This window comes from Hippoglossus stenolepis, chromosome 21 (genome assembly GCF_022539355.2).
Source record: "Hippoglossus stenolepis isolate QCI-W04-F060 chromosome 21, HSTE1.2, whole genome shotgun sequence".
In the NCBI taxonomy this organism is placed as follows: Eukaryota; Metazoa; Chordata; class Actinopteri; order Pleuronectiformes; family Pleuronectidae; genus Hippoglossus; species Hippoglossus stenolepis.
The window spans coordinates 14,038,087-14,062,491 of NC_061503.1; the positions used below are offsets into that span (position 1 = coordinate 14,038,087).

At 40.9% G+C, this 24,405-nt stretch overlaps 2 protein-coding genes across 3 annotated transcripts; both read right to left on the reverse strand.

Moving 5' to 3' along the window:
* Positions 1–1,301: 1,301 nt before the first annotated feature.
* Positions 1,302–7,841, reverse strand: LOC118100268 (probable phosphatase phospho1). Of its 2 annotated transcripts, none has more exons than XM_035145165.1 (2): positions 7,686–7,841; positions 1,302–5,103 (listed from the first exon to the last, which is right to left on the reverse strand). In XM_035145165.1, exons 1-2 carry the CDS (start codon positions 7,806–7,808, stop codon positions 4,255–4,257), a joined length of 972 nt encoding a protein of 323 aa, XP_035001056.1. In that variant the 5' UTR covers positions 7,809–7,841; the 3' UTR covers positions 1,302–4,254. The 2 variants fall into 2 exon arrangements, with proteins under 2 accessions (XP_035001056.1, XP_035001057.1); XM_035145166.1 differs by lacking the exon at positions 7,686–7,841 and adding an exon at positions 6,956–7,109.
* A 5,487-nt stretch (positions 7,842–13,328) lies between these two features.
* On the reverse strand, positions 13,329–22,015 carry LOC118101048 (synaptic vesicle membrane protein VAT-1 homolog). Its single transcript, XM_035146678.2, is given in 7 exon segments — positions 13,329–14,449; positions 14,452–14,553; positions 15,372–15,610; positions 16,438–16,527; positions 16,710–16,880; positions 17,773–17,980; positions 21,498–22,015. Coding segments are annotated over 7 exon segments (1,230 nt in total). The 5' UTR covers positions 21,810–22,015; the 3' UTR covers positions 13,329–14,341.
* Between the last annotated feature and the right edge of the window lie 2,390 nt (positions 22,016–24,405).

Consider the following 24,405-nt stretch of genomic DNA (forward strand, 5'->3'; position numbering starts at 1 on the left):
TATGTTTTCATTTGCGTATAATCACCTGAAACTAAGAAGTGCTGTTTTTCCATTGCATTAGAATGAGTTTTTCATATCTACATGGTCTTTAATTGAATTTTGCCATCTTTTGTCAGTAACCCAGAATGGACAAACCAGGGCCTTTCACATTTTTAGGCCACCAGACTTTCTCCTTCAAGCTTGGGAAAGTAAGGGTGATGTGAGGCTTTTCAGTTGGTTGCAATACACAACCTCACCACTTGATGCCCCTAAAGCCTAAGCAGTGGTCCTTCATAGTTAATGATGCTGAACTTTTTCTATCACACACTGCAGGGGGCAATTTGGGATTCAATATCTTGCCCGAGGACACTTCAGAATACAAACTGGAGGAGCCAGGGATTGAACCATGGACATTCTGGTTAGCGGACGACCTCCTGATCCACAGCCGCCCCCTGTAATGTACTCATACACTACCTCCTATCTACATGCACCCACCAGTCTGCATCCACTTTGTGGGACCACCCTGGTCGTGGTGGTGACATGTTTATTCATCTCATTGTCTTCTCATATCATCGCATCTCAGTGCTGCTGTCCTTCTCTCCTCTGCTCCCTCCATCACGCTGTCTTTCCACTGACCCTGCCACCTCCACACTTCTGTCTGTGTCCTCATACATTCTCGTCTAATCCCTCCCGTCTGTCTTCACTCTGTCCTCTGGCTGTCCGAAGTCCTGCAAGTTGAGAAAGTGGTTCAGATGACTCCTCTCACTCCAGGTCTCCTCTGTCCTCTTCTGTCTCTGCAGCTAAATCAACATGTCACCAATTAAAGTGAGAGGAGAGAGAACAAGCTTCACTGTCACTTCTCCTAAATCAATTCCCTGCAGTTCCTTTTTTTTTTTTCTTTCAGTTTCTTTCTGACACTGGCTTGACATTGTCTCCCCCTAAACTTAAAGCAGTGACATCAACAAATACAGTACATTCCAGTTTAATGATAAATGATCGGCCTCTTTTACTGAGGCGTTATGTCTCTTAAAAATGCTGCTTTTCTATGTTGTCATCCTCCTTAAAACTCAACTGACATATCCTCCACTATTTTCAAGAGCATCGACTCTTTCCCAAAACACAGTTTTTAAATGGAATTATATAGTTTATAATAAAGATATATATATTAAGACTTTTTATAATCCGTAGTTGTCATTATAATTATAAGAATATTCTTTGCTGAGGGGCCTAATCGATCGGTCAGGAGTAGGAACTGAACTGTGCGGGAATACAAGAATAGAATAGAATAGAATAGAATAACAGTCATGAAACACACAGCAGAACAAGGTGAATCAGATAATGGCTTTATATTCCTGATACAATGATGCATTACACATGTACCCCAAGTCTTGATTAAAAGTAAAAACTTCAAAGAAACAGCAAACCACGAAAAGAAAAGCTAAATATAGCATAATAATCAGAGACCTACCGTCACAACACATGTCCTACTTTAATTTGGTTGTTATTTTAAATTTGTATTGTAAAACACTGTAGTTTGGTTATGTGGGGTCATTTCAAATCCCTGAAAATGTCAAATGTGACATTTTTCTTTCTGTTAAATCTCTTTTACATCATATCATGTACACAGCATTTAATTATTGCACAAAACTCCGTGGAAGTCTCACCAGATAATGAACTTAAAGTACCTGTGTTACATTTTCAGTAATTCCAGCATCAGAGGGAGCAAAGATCACAGAACTCAAGTCTCCTAATCACAGAGAACGAGTGGATTACAGCAGGTTTAGATCTCCAAGAGTTTCAGGCTCAAACTCCTGCAGCTGCATTGATTTTCAATCACGAACAGACACTTTGTTCTTAGAGCAGCGAATCTAAAACTGCAAATAATCACAGTTCCATAAATATACATTATTACCATTCTGTTTGCTTGCTAACACTTTCTTTAATACTCCCTGAGAAATTAAAACACTGGTTAAAGGAAACGTTTTCAGCACTTACGCAGCATAATGTTGTTTTTCAAGGCTTGAAGTTTCTTATTGTTGATTGTAATGGCTTGACAAAGATGTACATAGATATATACGATTATTTATACCTCTGCCCTTCAGTCATCGTCAGTGATTGATAACTTATGTGTGTATTAACAGGGAATAAAACTTCAAATAGATAGAACAATTCCAAATGGAGACATGCCCCAACTCGTGCAGGAATTTAGATCCGTTATCATCTCCGCCAAGGTTTTGGTTTCATCTTCATTCGTCCGTCTCTTACACAAACTGTACTGGACGGAGTGCTGTACGTTGGGAGTGTTGCAACAGTTCCCTTGATTTCTCCGAGAATAATTCATGGAGCTTAACGAAAAAAAACACCTGGCATGTTAAGGGGACTAATATCTACGAGCGGGTGCGGTTAAAAATCTGGATCTGGTGAATTTAAGGGGGACTGTTGGGCCTTGGCGGAGGTATGTGCCATCTGAGTGACCTTCTCAATTTTAAATGCGATGGAAAAATGAAAACAGCACCTGCAATACAATACTCCACTAATCCCTGAATTTGAACAGAATAATAAAATGCTAAAAACAGACTCAGTGAATACAACTGCTCTTTTTTCATATTTTAAAATACATTTCTCAGTCCCTGTTGTGAGTTTCAGTGAGGTTATATGTTGAGTTTACTAAATATATACCTTTCTCTCATAAAACTCTAATTTAACTGGGAATACATTCAAACATAAAGAAGATATAGTACTTTTTAGAGAATTTACATCCTCCCCAATGCATACAACCTTTTGTCAATACTCATACTCACTGTTTTAATAGGATACAAGAACAGTGTTTGCTAACTACTGGTTTCACAAACCAAATTTATAATCTATTTTATCAATTGGTTCTTTGCATGATACTTTCTTTCATTGTTCCAGAGTCAGAGGGTATCACAGTGGGGACAAAGTGCAGGCGTACATTTTGGCTACAGCTTTCCCTTTGGATCACGTGCTGGTGTAGATTACTGCTGTATAATCAAGCCCTAGATTAGGTATCAGCACTGGCTGGGTGCAGGTACAGGCAGTGTTGCCTGAGTCTCTGTCACCTTATCCCCCCTCTACGCCATCCTTGTCCCCGCCTGACTCAACATGCGTGGTCTTTTGTCCCGGATCGCGCTACAACACTCGATCCCACTCATGCGTCCGTCGTCAAGGCCTCGGACGAAGTGTCAAGTGTTTAGAAAAGGAGCCTGTTGACACGGAGAACCTCCACTTTGGGAGTTGTTCTCCAGGCGCTGGTTCCGTGCACGTGACCTTGGACTTCCACAGCTTAATGTCAGACACAGTGAGGTGTTAAAATGCAAAGTATATTGCATTCATATCCAAGGGGGCGGTGTGTTTAATGAGCCGACTGCGCTGGATTTAGTTCCCTCTACAATATAGTTAGAAGGAGGACCTTCAGCATTTTGATCAAACTTTAGCTTCAAATATTAGTGCATCAATACTGAATTAATCCTGATCATCTTAACCACTGATCTCACATATTTGCATTACAATAGGAGTCATGTTTCTGGACCTACTTCCACCAAGCACTTAATACCCATATAATTAAGATGTTTTCTATACGAACGCTAACATATTTTGGAAATATGCTCAATCTTTTTCTTGCATGATGCTGCTGGTTAGCTTAGCATTAACACTGGAAACAGGGGGGTTTCTCTTGGGGTTTATTTGCCGTAGTTCTTGAGTCTGGTAGAGATGTGTCGTGTGAATTAAAATCCCTTTAGACATGCACTGGGTTCCGGAGGGGGTTTATGTAAGGATGCAAACATCAGATGCTTCAGACATTTTCCCAAACTTTTCCTTCCCAAAGGAATTCATGTCCGGCCCCCTGCATGTTCTTGCCTGTTGTTGGTGTTAGGGAATGTGTCTGACCCAGATAATCCCCTGCAGCGCTCCTCACATGTGAAAGGCAAGATCCAGAAAATATCAAGACCCAATTTTTTTGGGAAAGTTTCCAGAGTTGTCTAAAAAGTACTTTAGTGAGCTTGAGTCTTTGCGCTATGCTAAGCTAACCAGCTCCTGGCACCAGTTACTGAGTGTGAACTTGATCTGCTCATCAAACTTTCAGAAAGAAAGCAAATAGGTGTATTTCCTAAAATGTCCAACTACTCCTCTAAAACATTACATTCAAATAGATTCACACTGACTGGCTACATCTTAAGAAGTTGTACCGCGTGTGGCTGAGGTAAAATCATGCATATGCTGCTGCTCACCAGCCCTGATGTCTGTGCACCTTTGCTATATCTGCTCCACTCTTTCATCCCCTATGTTACACACATCCCGTCTCTCCTTCATTATTTTCTTCAGGTAGTCCACTATGTCCTCACCACTGGCCCAGGGAACCACGTTTGCCTTGAACTTGGCGGCCTGCGACTGCTGCATCCCCAGCAGCAGCCTGTGCATGGGGAAGTCCCTCCTGGGGAAGGCTGTGTCCCTGGGTCCCAGAGCAATAGAGGGACAGACGTCATTGGCCCCGTCACCGATATAGAACACCCTCTGGTAGGGTGCACCACCACGCTCCTTTTGCCGGTACGCTAGATACTCCTGCACGATCACCTGCTTGCACATGTTGTCAGGACAACGGGAGCAGGAGTGGGAGTGGAAAGGGAGCAGCACGAGCTGGCCGGTTGCGTCGAAACTGGCCGGGTTTGTGAAGATCTTGCGGAAAAGGGGACGCACGCCGGCATGCTCCAACCACGTCTCGATGAAGTACATGTTGGCGTCGGAGACCACCAGTAACTCAAAGTCCTGCTGGTTGCTCTGCAGATACTGAAAGAGATTGAGGAGGCCGGGTGCCGGTGGGATCTTCTCCAGCATCGAACGAATGCCGTCCTCTGACACACCCTGCTCTGCCATGTAGGCCAGGACCTTCTGCATGTGCTCGTTGTAGTGCCCCTCCCTGAAGCAGTTCTTCAGCCAGTCGGGGAGCCGCTGGCCCGGCAGCGCGCACACCACAGCATCATCACTGCTCACGTTGATGATGGTCTCGTCAAAGTCGAACAACACCAAAAACCGCTGTTCCTGTGGTGCGGCATGGGTCAGATCGGACAGAGTGGTCATCTTTGGTCCGTGCGGAGTGGTCCCTCTCTGAGAAAAGGAAAATTGTACGAGGTCAGGAAGTTTTAAACAGCACAGTAGTGTTTTATTGGTGATACTTACTCTAAAAATAGAACGTTAATGGCTGGATGCCGCTGAGCACGTAACCATGCATGCATCTAAACACATAAATACTCTTAATTATGGCAGAGGATACATGGGAAACAATTATTTACAAGAGGAAAGGAAGGAAGCAAAGTTTAAACTAGGTCTGCGAAGCATCTAGGTCTGGCCCGAGCACTTGCAAACTTGGGACCTCATGCGGTCGCGGGGGAGGACGGCCGCGGGGGAGGACGGCCGCAGGGGAGGACGGCCGCTTAGACATATTTCACCTTTGCAACAGGCTAAGACTTCAAAGGAATTTATGGCCACTGTTACTGTGACATTAAAGAAAAATGACAACAAGGAATTATTTGCTTAGTGAATCCTTTCAAGGGATCTCTTATATAAAGCCTGGGTGGAGTTAAATCAAAACTCCGAAAAAGTCAGAAACAAGTGTTATTCTTTCAGCTTAACATATTCAGAGTAATCACCCGAACAACTAAACTCAACAGAGCAGTAAATCCAGGACAAGACCATAATGGCACACGAGATGAATGACCTATAGCTGATTAGACAAAAGCAACGTGTAAACAGGATGTCTGTGAAGATTCCCTTTCCCTTGAGGTGTAAGTGAACTGAGTGTGGGCTTGAAGTGCACAGGTATGTGGTGTTTGTAGAAAATTCCCTTGAGTATTTTCAGAGACTCCAGCAACATAAGGAATCACAAAGTTGTTCCGTTTGTTGTCGTCCAGTTGCCTACGCACACTCGCACGACTTCTCAAGTGTAAACAGGATGTCTGGAACACTTAGCGAAAAGAAAACAACCCTAAAACCTTAAAGTCCCACAAACATCTTGGAAGAAAGTCTGAATCACAGAGTAAGAATCTGATAAGCAGCTCACAGTCGTGCACTTCCTTTCTTCTCCCCACAGACACTTGCTCGTTCCTGGATAGAGGCAAAAAATAGAAATCCCCAACTTATTTATTTATATATAACTCTGACAGATCTCAGACCTGTGCCAGTTCCATATTTACATAGCCGATATATTTGTAGCTCAAGGCCCTCACTGGTGCGGCGGACATGCTGTAACTCAAGTGAGGGAGAGTTATGTCACAGCATACTTTTACCATAAGTGGAACAAATACGAGAAGGAAGGACAAACCAGCTGTGGCCCGGGTGTTGAAAGCAAACTAACCCTCTACTCTGCTGGACGACTTCAGTCTTTACTTGAAACGTCTTCTAAATTATATATTTTTTTACTTCTACTACAAAGCCAAAATGCCTCAAGGACAAATTTGGTCAAAGGGGAGTTATGGCCAGAATATTTTTTTTAGTAAAATGAGAGAAACCATCTTTGCGAAAAATTTACTTCACGTGAACTTTTGGGATTTGACCCATTTCAGTGTTTATGACCTATAACGCCACCAGCCAGCAGGTGGTGACCGAGACGCTTTGGCTTCACTTTTGTGGGAGCTGTCATGTTGTCCATCTTTACGTCTCTGGTTGTAGCACGTAAATATGTCTGTAACTAAATATAATCATACAACTAGCCTAGCTTAACAGGTCTAGCTTTAAATCACACATGTAAATGCAAATAATAAACGAAATAAAAAGATTATTTTTGAGAAACCAGCTCATTAGAAGAAAGCAAATGAAGCATAAACAACATTCTGCCTCTTTATTCATAGTAATTCAAGGGTCCCAGTACGTCTTGCACCACCAGAACCAGGGGGGACTGAAAACCCCCAGATATCCTCTATTACACAGAGAGTGTCACAGGCCCAAATAAACGTAATCTCACCAGAACTGAGTTGACAGCTGCGCTCCATGCTGTGACAGGGTTGAGATTACAGAGCCAGATCAGCCCTGATTGAGAAGCATCTTGCACAACATGCCAACGCAAACCGTCTCATGCAATAACCCCATGAATCATTGCAGCAGAGGTCACATGTGTTCAGGCCTCAGCGGCATCAGAAGAACCCGTTGACATTGACCACAAAAAAAAAACATTTTTGACAAATGACAAATCAACCATTTTAAGTGAAGGGTTTCATCAAAATCAAACATATTTAGTTGCTTGTAAATTGAATGTAATGTATTTTAGTGTGATATTCTGGGTTTGCAGGAGGGGGGGGGAGGCTGTTTGTTTGCATTGCTTGCACACCATTTTATTCAGTCAGCTGGTTGTCAGTGTCATAACATGCAAGCAGCTGGTCTGGTAAACGTCCTGTAACCTGCAGTCAGGGAGATCGCACACACGCTCCCTCCCTCCCTCCCTCCCCCCCTCTCTCCCTCATCCCACTGCAGCTGCATTATTAATAGCCACATATTTACACACTGTAAGCAGCTCTAATTTTAACCCTGCACAGCTATTCCTGTTTTCGAGAGGTGACCATTGCAAGTCAGTACAGCGCCAGGAGGCATTAGTCTGACCGGGTTGCATGTAAGCTGCAGCAGGGAAAAGATGAAGACAACACAAGCACAGAGAGACACAGGCGAGGACAGCCAGAGAGACAGAGAACCAGGCCTACCGGGGCTGGACACACAGGCGGGGATGGGAGGCTCGGTGCCCGGCTCCGGCAGCAGTGGACCAGTCTGTCACCATGCAGATTTTTTAAAGGAGACTCCCTCAGCAGCACACAGGGTTTTCCCATTTAAAGCCACCACGTCAGGTCAGCCGCTGCACAGGGCAAGCACATCCGCTTCCGGTTTTCAAAGTAAAAGCACCACAGATGAAAAAATAAAATACAAAAATCCTTGAATTGACTATTTGGAGGAATTGATTGGAAGAGAAGTGCAAAAGGAGAAATCGAGCAATGTTTCACAGTGTTGACATCTTACTGGTTCATAATGCAAGTGCAATGCAAGGTGAGAGGCAACTTGAAATTCTAAAGGAAAAGAGAAATAAATGAGAAAAGAGAAATAAAGTTACTTTTGTAAATACTGGACACATATGGGTTAAATACTGAGATACAATACTGACATTAAGGGGGAATGGTGAACACTTGACATATGACATACAAATATTAACAATAATACATTTTATTTATACTGCACCTTTCATACATAAAAAAGAGCTTTACAGTAAAATCAAAGACATGAAATACCATAGATCAATAATAAAATTTTAGCAATAAAAGAAAGATGTAGGATAAAAACATAAAATTAGTAACATGTATAAGAAATAAAGAAAATTGTGTTGAAAAAAAGGATCAAATGAATTAAAAGCAAGATCATTGAAAAAGGTTTTGAGTTATTTCTTAAAACTATATCAACACAAGTTGTCTAAACCTTCAAGTTAAAATGAAGATTTGAAGGCAAAACAATAGGAAACAGTTAAAAAGTAACTTGAAGATCACACAACAACACTAGAGCACAGCAAAAAAATGAACTTGAAGGTGAGTTATTCTTCAATTGAAACATATTGAAATAAGGAAAACACACTTAAAAAAAATATATAAATTTAATGTTTTAAGTTGTCTTGATGTCGTGCACTTTTGGACCCAGGCGTTTCCACCTTGTGTAACATGTATCTCAGCACCAGTCATATAACTGTACCATAATGTAATCATCCTTCAACAATATTAACAGACCCACCATTAACTGACAGGACTGACAATCAAACAGCTGCTGCTCTGAGACACGTGTTCGAAGCTCCAACACGACTCGTCACTGTTTTGTCCCTTTGCCTCAGCCTGTAAATGTCAGTCCAAAAATACATGAGGGCATTTTTGGTCCTGGGTCAGCAGCAGCTTCAAGAGCAGGACTGACCACCTCTTCACGCAGACAGCTGAGGGTTAAACAAAGTTTAATGTTCTCAAGACTGTGTAAAATAGCTGCTGTGCAAAGGGCTGGAGAAACTCTTGTTGAGATAAACAGCCAGAATCACGTTCTCTGCTGACTGGGGAAGGGGAAGGGCCTGATAACCACAATCTTATCACTGCACCCGGGCCATCGCAGCCGCTCCACCCTTTGTAATCATGGTGTGGTCCATGTGTGTTCAGTGCACCACGTCAGTAGGGACTTTGGTTTCCCTCATCGTTGATAATACCTGAATATTCTTAGTAAGTTTGCACAGAAACATAAAACATAAAATCTTAAAGTTATTTCTAGGTTTTTGGATCAAATTGAGAAAGCTTCTTTATCTGTGTCTTCGTTTTAGGGGCGGGCCGACATCAGGTTTATCAAGGGTGGAGACCACGTGCATGGTCAAGGGTCATAGCAATATTTTTATGGCATTTGCACCTCAGACTTTTACATTTATCATGATGGGGGGGGGAAGCTTATTCTGCATCAAGTGCAAATATCTAAACCGCTTCACATCAGGGGTTCAGATAAAAGCTAATGTAAATCTCTGTGTTTTAAATTCATGCTTTAAAATTTAAGGAAACTAAGCAGCATGTATCCAAGTCTTTTTCCTGCAGCATCATTTCAATTTGATAAAAGTAAATTACCAATTTGGGCTTAAGGCAAAAAGGAAACTCTGCTCTTATACACATGTTCGATGCCTTTGGAAAATATTCAGACCTCTTAATTGTTTCTTTTACATTCTCTTATGTTGTAGCTTTATACTAAAACTGTTTATTAATTAGTAATTTCAGAATTACATTTCACTATTTTCACAAAAGGGAAAACTATTTTATAGTTTATATTTACAATATATTTTAGGCCTCTTTCAGACATGCAATGAACTCCTGAAATTATCCAATGTGAGAATGCAAATGTACGAGTCAGTTGAAAATGAGTTTATCCCGTCTGACCCCGATTGAAATGTCTGGAAAATGTACGTGAGAATGGAGCAGGAAAATGTTTGGAAAGTTCCCAGTGAACTAGCCGCCCCTGAGCTGAACGCTCTAGGGATTTTGCTGCGTCTCACCCGGACAATCTCCTGCTGCGTTCTTCATCAGTGAAAGGCAAACTCAGGGAAAATGTCTAGACCCAATTGTCTGGATGTTTTCCAGAGTTCATGTCTGTAAAAACAGATTTATTGACACAAGTATTCACTCGCGTTGGTCTGACACTGAACCTTCTGCACTTTGAGCACAATGGACATGATTTGGAAAAGCTCAAATCTGTCTTAACAACAACAACATATATCAGAGCAAACCTGTGTTTCCTTTGTTGAAACTTGTATAATTAACCAGCCTGCACAACCACTTTCTCTAGCGAACATTTTGTTATGACTCATTTATTACAAAATCAAGAACACGTCTAAACGGTTTCATAACTGTGAAGATGCTCAGTTATCCAGGAGTGGCACGTAAATACAAATCACCTCTGTGGGTAGTTACCTGTTAGGAGTTGTCAAATATGCAGATCGTCGTCTCAGCCTCAACCAGGGCGGTTTCCCTGTGACCTTTGACCTCTGAGATCTAGTCAGTTCATCTTAGGGTCAAAGTGACAACTGGTCAGAATCTGAAGAAATTCTCTAAAAGCAGACTTGAGATAAAGATGATCAAGGACCTATGATCCCCCACATTGAACCTGTGAATCTGTGTCTAAGTGCAAACATAATGTACAAAGATATGTTGTTCACAAGGTACAGGCATGAAGAGGGGATCTGACTCTCTTGGTGTTTCTTTATTTGGTCACTTAATATTTATTGTTCCTTAGTTTATCTTCATCTCTTTTTGCTATAAATACAAATTCAAATTTGTATTTATATTTGATTTTGGCTATGAGTTTGTATATATATGTATAAAAAAAAAAATATAGCCTTATGTTTATTATTTATATTGTCTGTTTTATTACACATATTTTGTGTACATTATATACAATATAGAGCACAGGTTAACAACATATTTATAGATATATAGGAAGCTAGTTAAGTATAAGATACTTATTAATTTATGACTTTGATTGATGGATTGAGATTGAATTAGTTTGTACTTCTTCTCACTCCTTTTCGAACATGTAGATTCAAAGTGTTTCATTTTCTTTTATCCTCATCACTGTTTGTAAATCATATTTTTTAAATTTAATGTTTTTTACTCGTTTGTACAATTTCTCTTTCTCTTTATTTACATGTTAGTAATAATTAAAAATAAATGAATGAATGAATGAAAAACTGAACATTAGAGCCAAATTTGAAAGGAGGCAAAACATATCAAATGTGAAGAATATGAAGGAATCTCAACCCTTTCTGAAATCACTGTACACACGAGGACCCCTGCTGGTTGACATGCATATTTATGAACGCTGCTCAACTTCATAAAAGCTGTTTCCGGCTGCAGGTTTCTGTTCTTGGTGGAAAACTGACATTAAATGACAGGCAAACTTTAACTGAGCTCCGTTCACTCTCACTCTCTTTGTTTTCTTGACTCTGAATTCCTGTTTTGTTCATTTAGGATCATGATACCAAGAAAAGTGAAGCAGAAGCCATAAGCTCCAATGGACTGAATTCACCGGGATCTAGTTATTGAATAAAGTTTATAACCTGCTCATCAATTTGGAAAAAAAACTTCACATTTTCATAACCTATAGGATAAGTCAGTAAATCATCATGTACTTAAAGACCCAATCATCAAGGACAAGTTCAGATGAAGATAAGTGACAAACGCAGACAGGTTAGTGTCACATGAGAACAGACCAGTCAACACAAACATAATTGGTGTATAAAATTTAAAAAAGGCAGCATTATTCTATAAAACACAAGAAATTTTAAATCTAGTAAAAGCTAAACATATTCCTGATTTCACAAGGGGTGTCAGGCTATTTAGGACTTTTATCTCTATCATTATTATTATTATTATTACAACTATTACCATTATTATTTATGTTCATTCCTCTGTTATTTAACCATTAGTTTTTGTTGTGTGTAGCACTTTCTACTTTGTGTCACTGTTTTAAATTGACCACTAGAGGTCGCTCACTGCATGAGTGAATAACTTGAATATCAGTTTCAGCAGATCACTGATTTAAAATGACACTTTTCTCACATTTTAGACTTTGGATTCTGAAAACCACATGTTAACACAATTAATTTAGCATCTCTGAATGTTTGCAAAGAGGGAAATTAACAAGTTCCAGTGTGTTTTTACACATTTTAACTTCACTGATGTCCAGAACAATTTGCTCAATTGACACATTCTGTTAAATCCATAGTTAAACTGGAAGTCAAAGTAAAACTCAAGCACCAGGGATTTCTGCTACCAGATGAACTTCACATAATCACAATCAGACTCCAGTTCCTGCTCTAAATCCACATCAGGTGTTACTTCATACTCCGAGAAAGGAACCTGGCTGGAACCTCACAATATTTCTCCAAGTGGCCACAAGAAGAAAAACATGTCACAGATGTAAATAACATAAAAACATTAAATGTGAAACTTTAGGAATCAAAACAAGGTTGGCTGGAGAGGGAGAGAGATGAGAGAGACAGAGAAGGAGAGAGAGGAATGTGAGGAGCGGGATGGAGGGGAAACTCTTCTGCTGAGTCGTCACAGCGTTGAATTACAGCCACAGCTGGACAAAACATCTGCATTACTGACCCCAACCGCCACTATTCATAAGAAGGAAGCTTTGTAATCCATCACTAGAAGCTGCAAAAGATTCAAAACGCTGGTTGAACACAGAAATACAAAGTGGATAAGAAGAGAGGGATGATGATGTATAATACGATATATATATATATATATATATATATATATATTTAAGAGGAATCTGTAAACATGATTCACTTTGAATTTTAAGCCAAGAAAATAATTTTAAAAGCATCAAGGGAAGAAAACCTGCTTCCACATGGTTTCCAAACAGTTTCTAGCTCAGGTTCAGTGGGACATTGTTTAGAGGAAAGTCCAGGAGTGATTACGAAGGCGGGGAAGTTTCCGCTAAATGTTATTCAGAGTTGTGGTTGAGACACTTAAAAGTTTGGCTCAAACAATTAAAAGTACCTGGACAATTCTACAGAGACTAGATTGTCTATCAACACCAACACTTTCACTCAATAAAGGATTCTTGTGTCATGTATCTAGTTCTAACTGGTTTTACACCAATATTAACTGATATAATAAACTCATAATATCATCTGATGCAGTTTCTAATCACTTCATTAATCATATGTAACAGGATGAAAGAAACGACCAAGTCTCAGTTATGTATTCTGATGACATTTGAATTACTTGGACAGAGTTTAGAAAGAAAAGCTGAATAAAAAACACAAAGCGCAGGAAATGTACATCTTCATTTTTTTTATCCACTGATATTTTCTTGACACGTGTGACGAGCCAGAATGTTTAAAGCAGCACAGACACAAACATGTTACATGCATCACAATGTTAAAAATGTAATAATTCTTCTTCAGTTCATACACAGGGTGTCTACAGCTGTAAACAAGACTTTTTAACACCACCTCAAATTTAATTGAAGACCAAACTGTTGATGGAAATACACAACCGAAAGTGAAAATACACTTGTTCCTAGTAAACACATTTACATCGCCTTGATCCTCATTGTTCCAGGAACACACAACGCAGGAACTTGTATTTCTCCAGGTTCATAAACCAGCTCGCAGGCTGGTTAGAAAGAAATTAGTTCAACACATAAACTTAATCAGAAAGAGACTAATGATGCAACTGATAATTCTTCTTCTTCGGTCAAGCAGAGTAGAGACATTTTCATGGTGAGAATCTGAATTTGGGATAATTTAAAACTATTTAAGGCCTTGTATTTGTACTTTGTAAGGACACCGTAAGAATATTTACACTCTGTCTGAAATCTTACAGAAATCGTAAAACATTAAAAACATTCTACTCAATGTTATTTGAATTGAAATAAATCTAAATTCCTGGTAAACCTTTTATGGGAGGGCTTCATTAGGTTCCTTATCTTCCATGAGTGGTTCGTACTTGCAGTGATTACTCAGTCTTTCTATACTTCATTTAAAATGTTATGAATATAACAAATAGCATTTAATGATATTGTCAACATCATTATAGGGAAATGTCTTATTTAAACTTTCCTTTTGCATTAGCTGCAATTCATGATGAGTCTGCACATTGAGCTGTGCACTGTTGGCTTTCATTTAAAACACAAGTGTTAAAAACATAGACACTCCACTTTAGAAATATTTCACAATAAATCTTTAGAAACATTTAGAAATACTGACAGAGAATGGCATCTCTTCTCTTTTCTTTCCTTTTTTTTGGATGATTAAACAATAGGGAACCTTGTTGAGGAAGTGTCTCCCTCAGATAAACACTCTGACTCCATCATTCTCTGCTTTGACTTCCTCTGTCGCCTCCTTCTTCTCTTTTGCCGACAGCTGCTTCAGTTTTTCTCCACATTTCCCTCCGGCCCAGCGTCGGCCTGAGGCTTCTTGTCCTTCTTCTTGGGCTCGGTGAGAAGAATGACTTTCCCAATGTTCTGGCGCTCGTGCATGCGCCTCATGGCGTCAGCGACCTGAACAGAGACAGGATGTGCACCCAAGGTCAGTTTCCATCCAAAACAAGGGACAACTCTCACTCACAATATCTATAATGTCCCAAAAAGCAAAAATATGAGAATAGTTTTTTAATGGACAGGTCAAAGGTGTCTGAGGGAAGACTTCAAACTGTATCTATTGTTTAGAATTAACCAAATAACCGCCTCAGATTATATATTCTTGGTGCATATAAAATCTAAAAAGACAAGATATTAATTGGGCCAGTTTTGCAGTGACTACATGAGCCCACACTAATGACTAATGATGATGATGAGATAAAAACAAATATCTCTGCTATGCACACACACACACACACACACACACACACACACACACACACACACACACACACACACACACACACACACACACACACACACACACACACACACACACACACACACACACACACGTGCCTATCCTTGACATCCCAACTAGTAGTGGATGCCACGAGAACAATAAGATCGTCCCCTAGCAGCGACTGTTCAGTACCACGTCTTCTGCAGGATATGAATGAAGAGAGGAAAACACCCGGAGGAGCTTTTCTAAGGTTGTGAGGCACAACACGCTTTAGTGGAGATGGAGTGAGGAGCACATAAAACGTTAAATACTTAAATATTAAATACTTAAGCAAATCTAGTGTATTTCCCAAAAGGTCAAACTAATGCTTGTGAGCAGCAAATCACCGACACAAGACATCTTTACAGTTACAGTGACTTTTAGAGGTGGATACCCAAACTATGCTCCTAGTATCTATTCCTCTTTTCAGATTTACATGTAACGTGACCGAACTGACCTCCTCGAAGTGATGGCAGGAGTCAATGCGGGGCTTGATCTTCCCCTGCCCGTAGAGCTCCAGCAGCTTCGACATCGTCCTGTTGATGAGCTCATCGTCGTTCAGGTAGCCCAGGTGGAAGCCGCCGATGGCCTTGTTGGTCACCATCAGTTTCAAGGCGGTGATGGAGAGCTGGTTGTACCAGATCTTCATCAGCGCCATCAGGTTCCTCTTCTGGCCCGTCACACCATTTGCTGCACCTGGAATGACAAACAATAAATCAGACACAGAGAAGACAACACGTGGGCAGAAAACAGTGATTACAACATCCCAGAGTAAGCTGTAGCATCACATACGAATTCGTTTAGAGACGTTTTCATTTAGCGTGCAATAAGAAAATAGAAGAAAATTCTACCTGCACATTCCGAATTAAAGGAGACATATGATGCTTAGTTTAATTTCCTTTTTTTGCTTCAACTTGCAGGATGTAATTTTGGGATGTGTGCACTGTAAACACAACCTCAGGGCACAGCTAGTATAAATGGAAAAGGAGCCACAGGATGTGCATTAAGAAATGTCAATAAAACTGTGACCTTGGAATTTCAATTAAACTTAACGGGGAAAAGCTGTTTTGGTTTTTTTCCAGCTTGAGAAGCTCCTCTGTCTCCTTTCATTCATCATTAACGTCACATATCACATAACTGCAGACTGAACACTTGGTTAGAATTAGGCTCAAAAAGGAAAAGAGAGACAGCTTCAGTTGGACCTCTGGGGATCCCTGGTTTCTGGAAACCTTCGGATTTTGATGATATGAAGGGAAACGTGAAACACGACCCGTATTTCATCATACTCACACAAATTAAACAGCTTGTATGGGAGGAATAAAGCAATTTCCTTCGCTTTTTAATTGAGCAATATTCCTTTTGGACGTGTGAGAGATGCTGTGAAGGCTACAATGTGAAAACCTAAAACCAAATTACCCTTCAAGTCCTTTATATTGTCATAAGATTATGGAAAACAGCATTATTAAGATTTAATCTGGTAAAAAACCAACAAATGCATGAAACACTTTCTCCAAATGTCTTACCAAAGACTATCAGACTTCCCATGGGTTTTAACAAATTGAAGCCTTTCTGGGTGTCTGAGCCACCAAGTGGGTCAAGGACGATGTCCACACCTGCAGAGAGACGATAAGACGGAGGTGAAGGTTTTTTTGCACGTCTATATACAAACTTGATATTCAAAAAACAAAAAGGGCAGGAAGTGTTGTTAAGATTTAAACATGGAAACATGAACTTTGCGGGACAGAAATGTGAGAGAAAATGTGCAGTAAGAAATGTGACAAGTGTCCTTTCTCACCCTTGGGGCTGATTTTGAGGACTTCCTCCACGTAGTCTCTGGTACGGTAGTCGATGGGGTGAGTTACGCCGCCCTGGGTGATGGTCTCGTGCTTGGAGGCTGATGCGGTGCCGAAAACGGTCACATCCGGCACCGTCTGACACAGCTGTGTGGCAGCGACACCCACACCACCTACAGTTGTGCAGACAGCAGCACACACACATGAGAGCTGCAGGGATTTCCACTTTCAGCAGCTGAGCCTATCGACCTCTGTGTGATCTCTGTTCTCTCTCTCAAACTCAGTAACATCCAACAATGAAACGACTCAGGCTGTAAATTGCTGCCGTAGCACAGAGCAGATCTGAGAGATTCACTTCCTACACACTTGCTTGACAAGGTTTTTATTTTGAAATATGTATCTGCCATTTACCTGTGCTCGTACTGTACATTCAAAGCCTTTATGGTTAAACAACTAAGTGTCAAGCTGTTGTATTTACATAGTGTAGAATTAACCTTACAACATTGACCCATCAGGATGCCATAGTATACAGTTGTACTTACTAGTATTTCTACAGTTTTCACACGTGTCATGAAAGTAAATTCACCGCATTTCAATAATTCCCTTTACTCAATATAATATAATATAATATAATATAATATAATATAATATAATATAATATAATATAATATAATATAATATAATATAATATAATATAATATAATATAAATAACTCTGATGTGATACCTCTAAGACCTTGGTTATTTATGAGCTACAGAAAATGACTCATGTTTGCGTGTGACGGAGCCGGAGCCCCTTTGTGAATTGTCCGATGTTGCCATAGCGACCATGCCCACATCTTCACCTGTGACCTCCGGTCTCTCGGCACAGAAACTCGGCCGCATTCAACCGAGCGATTTGTGACCTGGAGTAAATGAGCTGTGCGACTTTTCACATGTTGCCCATTGGACTGGGAGACATGCGTGTTAGGCATTGCTCATCAGACCATGATTTTATTTGGTAAACATGGTTTAAATGCTGCAGTATTGTACATTATACTATATGTCTGCACTGTATGTGTCTTACCTGCAGCCATGTGTACGAGGACGCTCTTGCCCGGCTTCAGGTTGGCCATCTCGAACAGCATCAAGTAGGCCGTTATGTAGTTGACGGGGATGGCGGCGCCTTCCTCGAAGCTCATATTCTCGGGCATGAGGAAGGTGAGGTCTGCCTGCACGACGACCACCTCCTGCCACATGCCGGTGCGCTTCATCGCGATGACACGATCTCCCACCTGAGGGAGGAGAGACAGAAAAGGTGCAGAGGTTCAGGTTACTGAGGGGACGTGTTGCTTCGGTAGAAAACAGGCAAAACAGACACGTATTCACACCCACTGCGTTTGGGTGGAGGCATAAAATCAAACCATAGCTGCACGACCATTACACATGATTCTGTTGCATTACAGGTGAAACAGGTCTAATGGCTTTTGGAGTAGAAGCCGGATGTTTTGTGAACATGTCAAAGAGAGGGACGTGTAATTGCCTCTTCCTCGAGCTCAGGTTCTCGTGTCACTTTGCTCTTGATTATTAGAGACTGAAGCTGCCCCCCCCCCACCCTGTGGGGCATCTGGTGCCCTCAGATGGAAGATTGAGGTCAAGTCGGCAGGAGGTCGTCTGACGTGATTGTGTCGTTGACGTGAGGTTCAGTTCTCAAGCTGCTGCTCTGTGTCAACATCCACATTCATCAGTAGCAGATACCTCGATACCTCATTCATCAGGACTACAGACAATAAGGCAACTAATGACCAATGACACTATTGAATATTTTCTGATTTGATAATAATCGTTTGCTCTATAAAATGTCAGAAAATGGTGAAATGTGTGTATTGTCTGACCCACATTATAGAACCTAAAGATATTTAGTTTAAAATCATGTATGGCCATAGACTGTAAATAAAGATGGACGAAGCGTCTCCACTTCCGCCCACTATCTAGAAATTAACTAATGATTTGAAAGCGGCCATCTTGCACTGATGATGCCATTTGGAGCCAGACCACCAGGGGGCAGCCAGGATATTTTGGCTTCACTTTTGGGGAGCTGTCATCACGTCTTTATATAAAGTATAGATATTATATACCTTATATACATATGTATGTTATAAATCAATTGCCAAAAATGTTGTTCCTGTTGTGTTGTGTGTGCCGCTTGTCAAAACAGTGAAGTGCACAGGAAGGACGTCTGACCTTATGAACGCTGCACCACTTCCTGTGACACATTCACACATGACGATACACAATTATTTACACCTACGCACATGCAGGCAAACAAACACACACACACACACACACACACACACACACACACACACACACACACACACACACACACACACACACACACACACACACACACACAAACAAACACATACATGTCTGTTGCTGTGAAATAATTCTAACCAGATCCACATCTTTATCCTGTGTTTTCTGTTTAACCTTTCATCCAGATGAAGGGCTGTTTTTTTTTACGGTCATAGATTTTCTCAACCCCTGATCTTGTGAAACACTTTCAAACCTCTGGATGATCTCATCTAAGTCAAAAGGGCTGAGGTCAGTTACTGTAGAGCTGACGTGAGCTTCACTGAAATCCTGTTTGAAGTGGGACAGTGTGTGTGGGGAGGGGCGCAGCCTGTTTGAGTCCGTCACTGCAAAAACCTGCGCCAGAAAAGTACAGTTTTCCAGCTGTTTGTATCAGTGCATGAAAACAAAAACACGGTGTGAGACATGCCAATAGCAGATCAAGAGAGAGCGTGTCCAACCACAGCAGATGTTTTGCTTTGTGTGTTTTACAATACTCCGATCACATGTACCTATAGTCGAAGGCTAAATACTTGTCCTAGCCGCTGGGACTAGTGTGAGCAGTATTTCACTGTCGTATAGCTCCAGGTACTTCTCATGTACAGTGAGGTAGTTCAGTTGAGGGGCCCCACAATGAAGAATGAGGCCCCTCCAAAGGGCCAAATCAGCTTATACATCAGTATTGTAATTATTTTTTACTCCCTACTCCATTTTACTCCTGATATTAATCAAGCTATGATGCACAAACAGACTGATGCAGAGTCTGGAATCTGAAAACACAAACTGTAACGGGATCCTGCAAAACACATCTGCCAACATCTGTCTGCTAAACACAGCCGATTGCTATTTTACACCTTTTTTTTTTGTTGCTCTTATACGTTTTTACATTCTTCACCTCAACCCTCGTCTGGATCTTTCATTGCTGCACTGCTGCATCTGGTGTTTTGTGGGATCTGTGTGTTTTGCAGCTTCCTTCCTTCCAAAAAAAGAAGGTGTTGGAACGTCACCTCTCCCCCTATAAGATTCTTGTTCTCCGAAAATGGAGAGATGGATGGAGTGAGGAATGAGAGGAGTGGGTTTGGAGCGTACTGAGAGGAGGAGGAGGGGAATTCTATAGTGACACTGAGGGAGGAGCTTTAGAAACAGAACACAATAGCAGGAAATAAAGACCCCTTATCCAGAGTCACACCAAAATGTAATGTTTTCTATCCTGACACAAACCACGTCCTTCCATCAAGTTTCATGTTTTTTGTGTCATCCTGCTAACAACAAGTTCATTTTTAAGGACGGTGCAAACAGAACAGTGTTGTTGAGCGATCTTCAGAAAACCAGATGCGTATCTCTGTGACTCTGACGTGATGTTAGCGAATGCGAGGCGCAGGCTGAGGGTGAGGATGCACAACAGTGATCTCTGCACGCTTCATTTCTCCTGAAAACACTGGTGCGGATCAAACTTCAACTCGTATTTTCATGAAAGGTTGAAATTAATAAGAGAAAAACTGAGATTCACCCTAAAAGCTAATAATTCACCTCTGCTACTCATTCACTGGAGCGTTTCCCATCGTCTCTATGCATGACTGAACAGACTAACATGGTGTTAAAGCTCCTGCGACTTGTGAGGCTTTTTCACTTTGCACCACATCTGAATCGGAAAGGCTGCATGAGGTCACCTGCAGTGAGTCACTTTACTTTCCACGCTTTTATCGAGGCTGTAAAAATTAAACCGGTGCAATTAACCTGTGGAGCCCAAGGCCTCAGGTAGAAGATCAAAGTGTGTGCGACTGCAAGTCACTCACAGTATCAGGTGTTAACAAATAAAACACATGTGGGGCTTTCAAAGCTAGGCTCATGTTGTGTTTTTTGTGAATTTGAAGTAGTATAAAGATTCAGCACATTTTAATCAGTATTAATAAATGACTTTATCTGGAAAGCTGTTATCAAGGCAAATGGGGCCTATTGTTAACACCTCAAGGACACATTGTAAATCAAAGCTGTATAAATACTCACAGTGGCAGAGGGTGGCATTATCCACGTTAATGGACTGGACAGAGATAAGTTATTAATGAGTGACACTTTTAATAGTCTGCAGGTACAACTTTATGCATGGAGATGTTAAAAAAAGATAAAAAACTGTCCAAAACTCCAATTGCCCAACCTCTACAAATACTTATATCTCAACCTTTGTATCTATAATGAAGTCAGATGAGCTTATTTATGTACTTTTCTTCAAATAAAGACAGAAGTGATGCTGTGGTTTTCACTTTCCTGAGAGAAAACCCGATAGAAAAACCCTGCTGATGTGTTGGGGAAAGACCAGGAGCTTGTTTGGAGCAGGAATCAGAATACATGATGCTGGTTTCCACACCAAACCCCCACTTCCACTACTTCCAGTAAAAACAATGCTGTGTTTAAATGCAGTGGGGAACGTCATCCTTCAGTGTGTTGGTGTTTCCTCACCTTCCTGTCCTTCACCTCCTCCCCCACAGCCTCGATGACCCCGGAGCCCTCCATCCCCATGATGACCGGCGGTGCGGGCAGCGGGTCGTACAGACCCTGCCTCCCCATCAGCTCGGCGAAGTTGAGCCCGGCCGCCTTGACGCGCAGCAGCACGTCCCCGGGCCCCAGCTTCGCTTCTCCCTGCCGCGTCACCTGCAGCTTCACTTTGTCGTAGCCGCCGTGACCCGTCAGCACCAGGGCCCGGCAGGAGGGGGGCCTCCCCTCCGGGGTCTTCTCCTCATGTTGCTGAGCTGGAGCTTTTTCTCCAGACATGATGGACACTTGTGATGTGACTCTGTGGGGTGGGGGGGGGGGGTTCAGTCCAGATGCTGCAGCCTCACCCGGTGAAGAAGTGGAAGAAGCCTGATGGTTGGTAAAAACTTTGAGGAATAGGAGTTTTCTCTGAAGAGACTGTGGTTCTTTGCAGGAGGAGATTGACAGTCTGAGGTTTCCTGTGCGCGCTGCGTGCAACAAGTGACCAAGTGTCAACACAGACATACTGAGATACAAGTTCCGGGGGTGATTTTCACAATAAAATAATGGATCGTGCTTAAAAAATGAAAATAAAATAGGTTTATAGAGACATCGCCCACACAAACTATTATAACTACTGGGCCAAGTATTTGATTCATTTAACCGCTATAAAATTGTTTTAAATCAATCAAAATTTGTCATTGAAATGCCATGAACTCCTTCAGATTACATTTGAAAAATAAGAAGATGAAATCACATGAAATTAGCAGAAAAAAGGAAATAAACATGAATTTTATGAACATCACTGAGCCTGGAAATCCAAACTGTTGGTCACATACACAGCTAACAAACAAAAATATTGAAATGGTATTTCCTTTCATTTGATTTGATCTTATTTTATCGTGTAACTTCCTGTGCTTTCACAGCTCTGTTCCTACCTTGACTCAGACAGTGGCAGGGCTGTGTGGTTGGCAGCTCAGAGCTGTGGAGAGATTCAAACCTCGGACACTGGAGCAGTGGGAGGGAGCAGTGGGATCATCTGAGGCCACAGCTGGAGGAGAACACACACAGCTCCACTCCTCTATCTGCAGGAGCTCAAGTTTACAGATGTGGACAAATCAAGCGTCCCCTCCTTATCATGCAATAAAAACACGTCTGTCAGGAGTGGGTTTACCTCCACTGACCGATATTAATGTAACCTCCCAGAGAGAAGAAACACAAGACTCTCATTTGAGAATCACAAAACATATACACTGATATAATTCAATATTTTAATATAAATGTATTTAGGGTCTTTTCAGTCTATGGGCTTGTATCTGAAACATCTGGAACATCTGGTTGACTGATTATTAGGGTGAAATATTTAGGCTCACATCTGTGCCACATCCTTCACAATGACATTTACTCGCTGGTATCACCTAATGTGCACTTAGACACTGTTGCCCCCGGCAACTGGAGCTGCTTTCTCATCTTGTCATGGTGGCTGTGAGACAGGAAGTGAACGGATTGTGAGAGGATTTTTTAAGAAGACATCTGAAAGGTCAGATGTTGCTTTTTACACTTCTGTCATTCAGGTTGAGAGGAAGGTGTGTGTCCGCACAAAGGTGTGTGTCCGCACAAACATGCACACTCACACACATATATATACACACACACACACACACACACACACACACACACACACACACACACACACACACACACACACACACACACACACACACACACACACACACACACACACACACACACATTAATCAACCAAATCAAACCCTCTGTGATCTGGTTTAAAGTAAAATCTTTAAAAAAGAAACTCCATCATGATCTTTATTGCTCTAATGTTGGAGTCTTGAATTTCTTGAACTAAAAAGTTCAAATAAACAAAATACGGAGTTGAATCTGTGTATTTGAAATCAGCTTTAGCATTGAAATTCCTGAAAAAAAGTAAAGGGCCCTCACTCTCCGTGCCAAGTACATATATGTGGCAACGTCTTCCTTTTGACCAGTAGATGGCGCTAAGGCACTGGTCAGAAGTTGGGTTCAGCTCAATTATGTTTGTTTTTTTACTGACGACAAATAAACTGTGATGACGTGATATTGTGGTGAAATGAGTAACACGTCCAGGGTGACTCAGGTTAAATCTGCAGACACTTGTCTCTGCAGTTCAACATGACAATAATCAGTATGTTTGATTATCAGCTCTGTATTGATCACCTTTTTATAAATTTCACTCATCGACCAAACAAAACAATTTAAATGGAAACACAAAACCTCAAATCTTGAGTGAAAAGGAGAAGACAGAAGAATGATCTTATATAATCTGCGACTCTTTCACAATACATTAAGTAAGAAAGCAAATAATTCAATAAAATTAAAAATTAAAATAGCTGCAGGCAAACACAGCAGCTCCCATCCCTCTGTTGGTTCCAGGGTTACAATTCATTGTATACCATTTAAAGAAGCTCACAAAATGATCTTAACTAATATATAATGTTTGTTTTAGATTCTTTGGTTTATTTGTTGAGATTGTTCCTTTAACTGATTCCTTTCACTTTAATGTCACGTTCCATCAATCGATCTTTGTTCCTTTTAAGTTATAATTGTTTTCTCATTGACATTTTTTTTGTTTTTTTACCTTTTCTCTGTTGTGTGACTTTTTATCATTATAATTCAGCATTTATAACATCAGTTATTTACATGGAGAAGTGAAGTGAATACATGTTTACATTTAAAGTGTGAGTTGACATTAATGTTCATATTCACGCAGAAATGTCGAAAACACTGAGTCAGCCAGAGAGAGACCGGAAGTACCTGGGGTTTGCCTTCAAAGTTAAAGCATGTTAGCAACAACAACAAAAACAACAATAATACTAATATTAATACTAATACTTCTAAT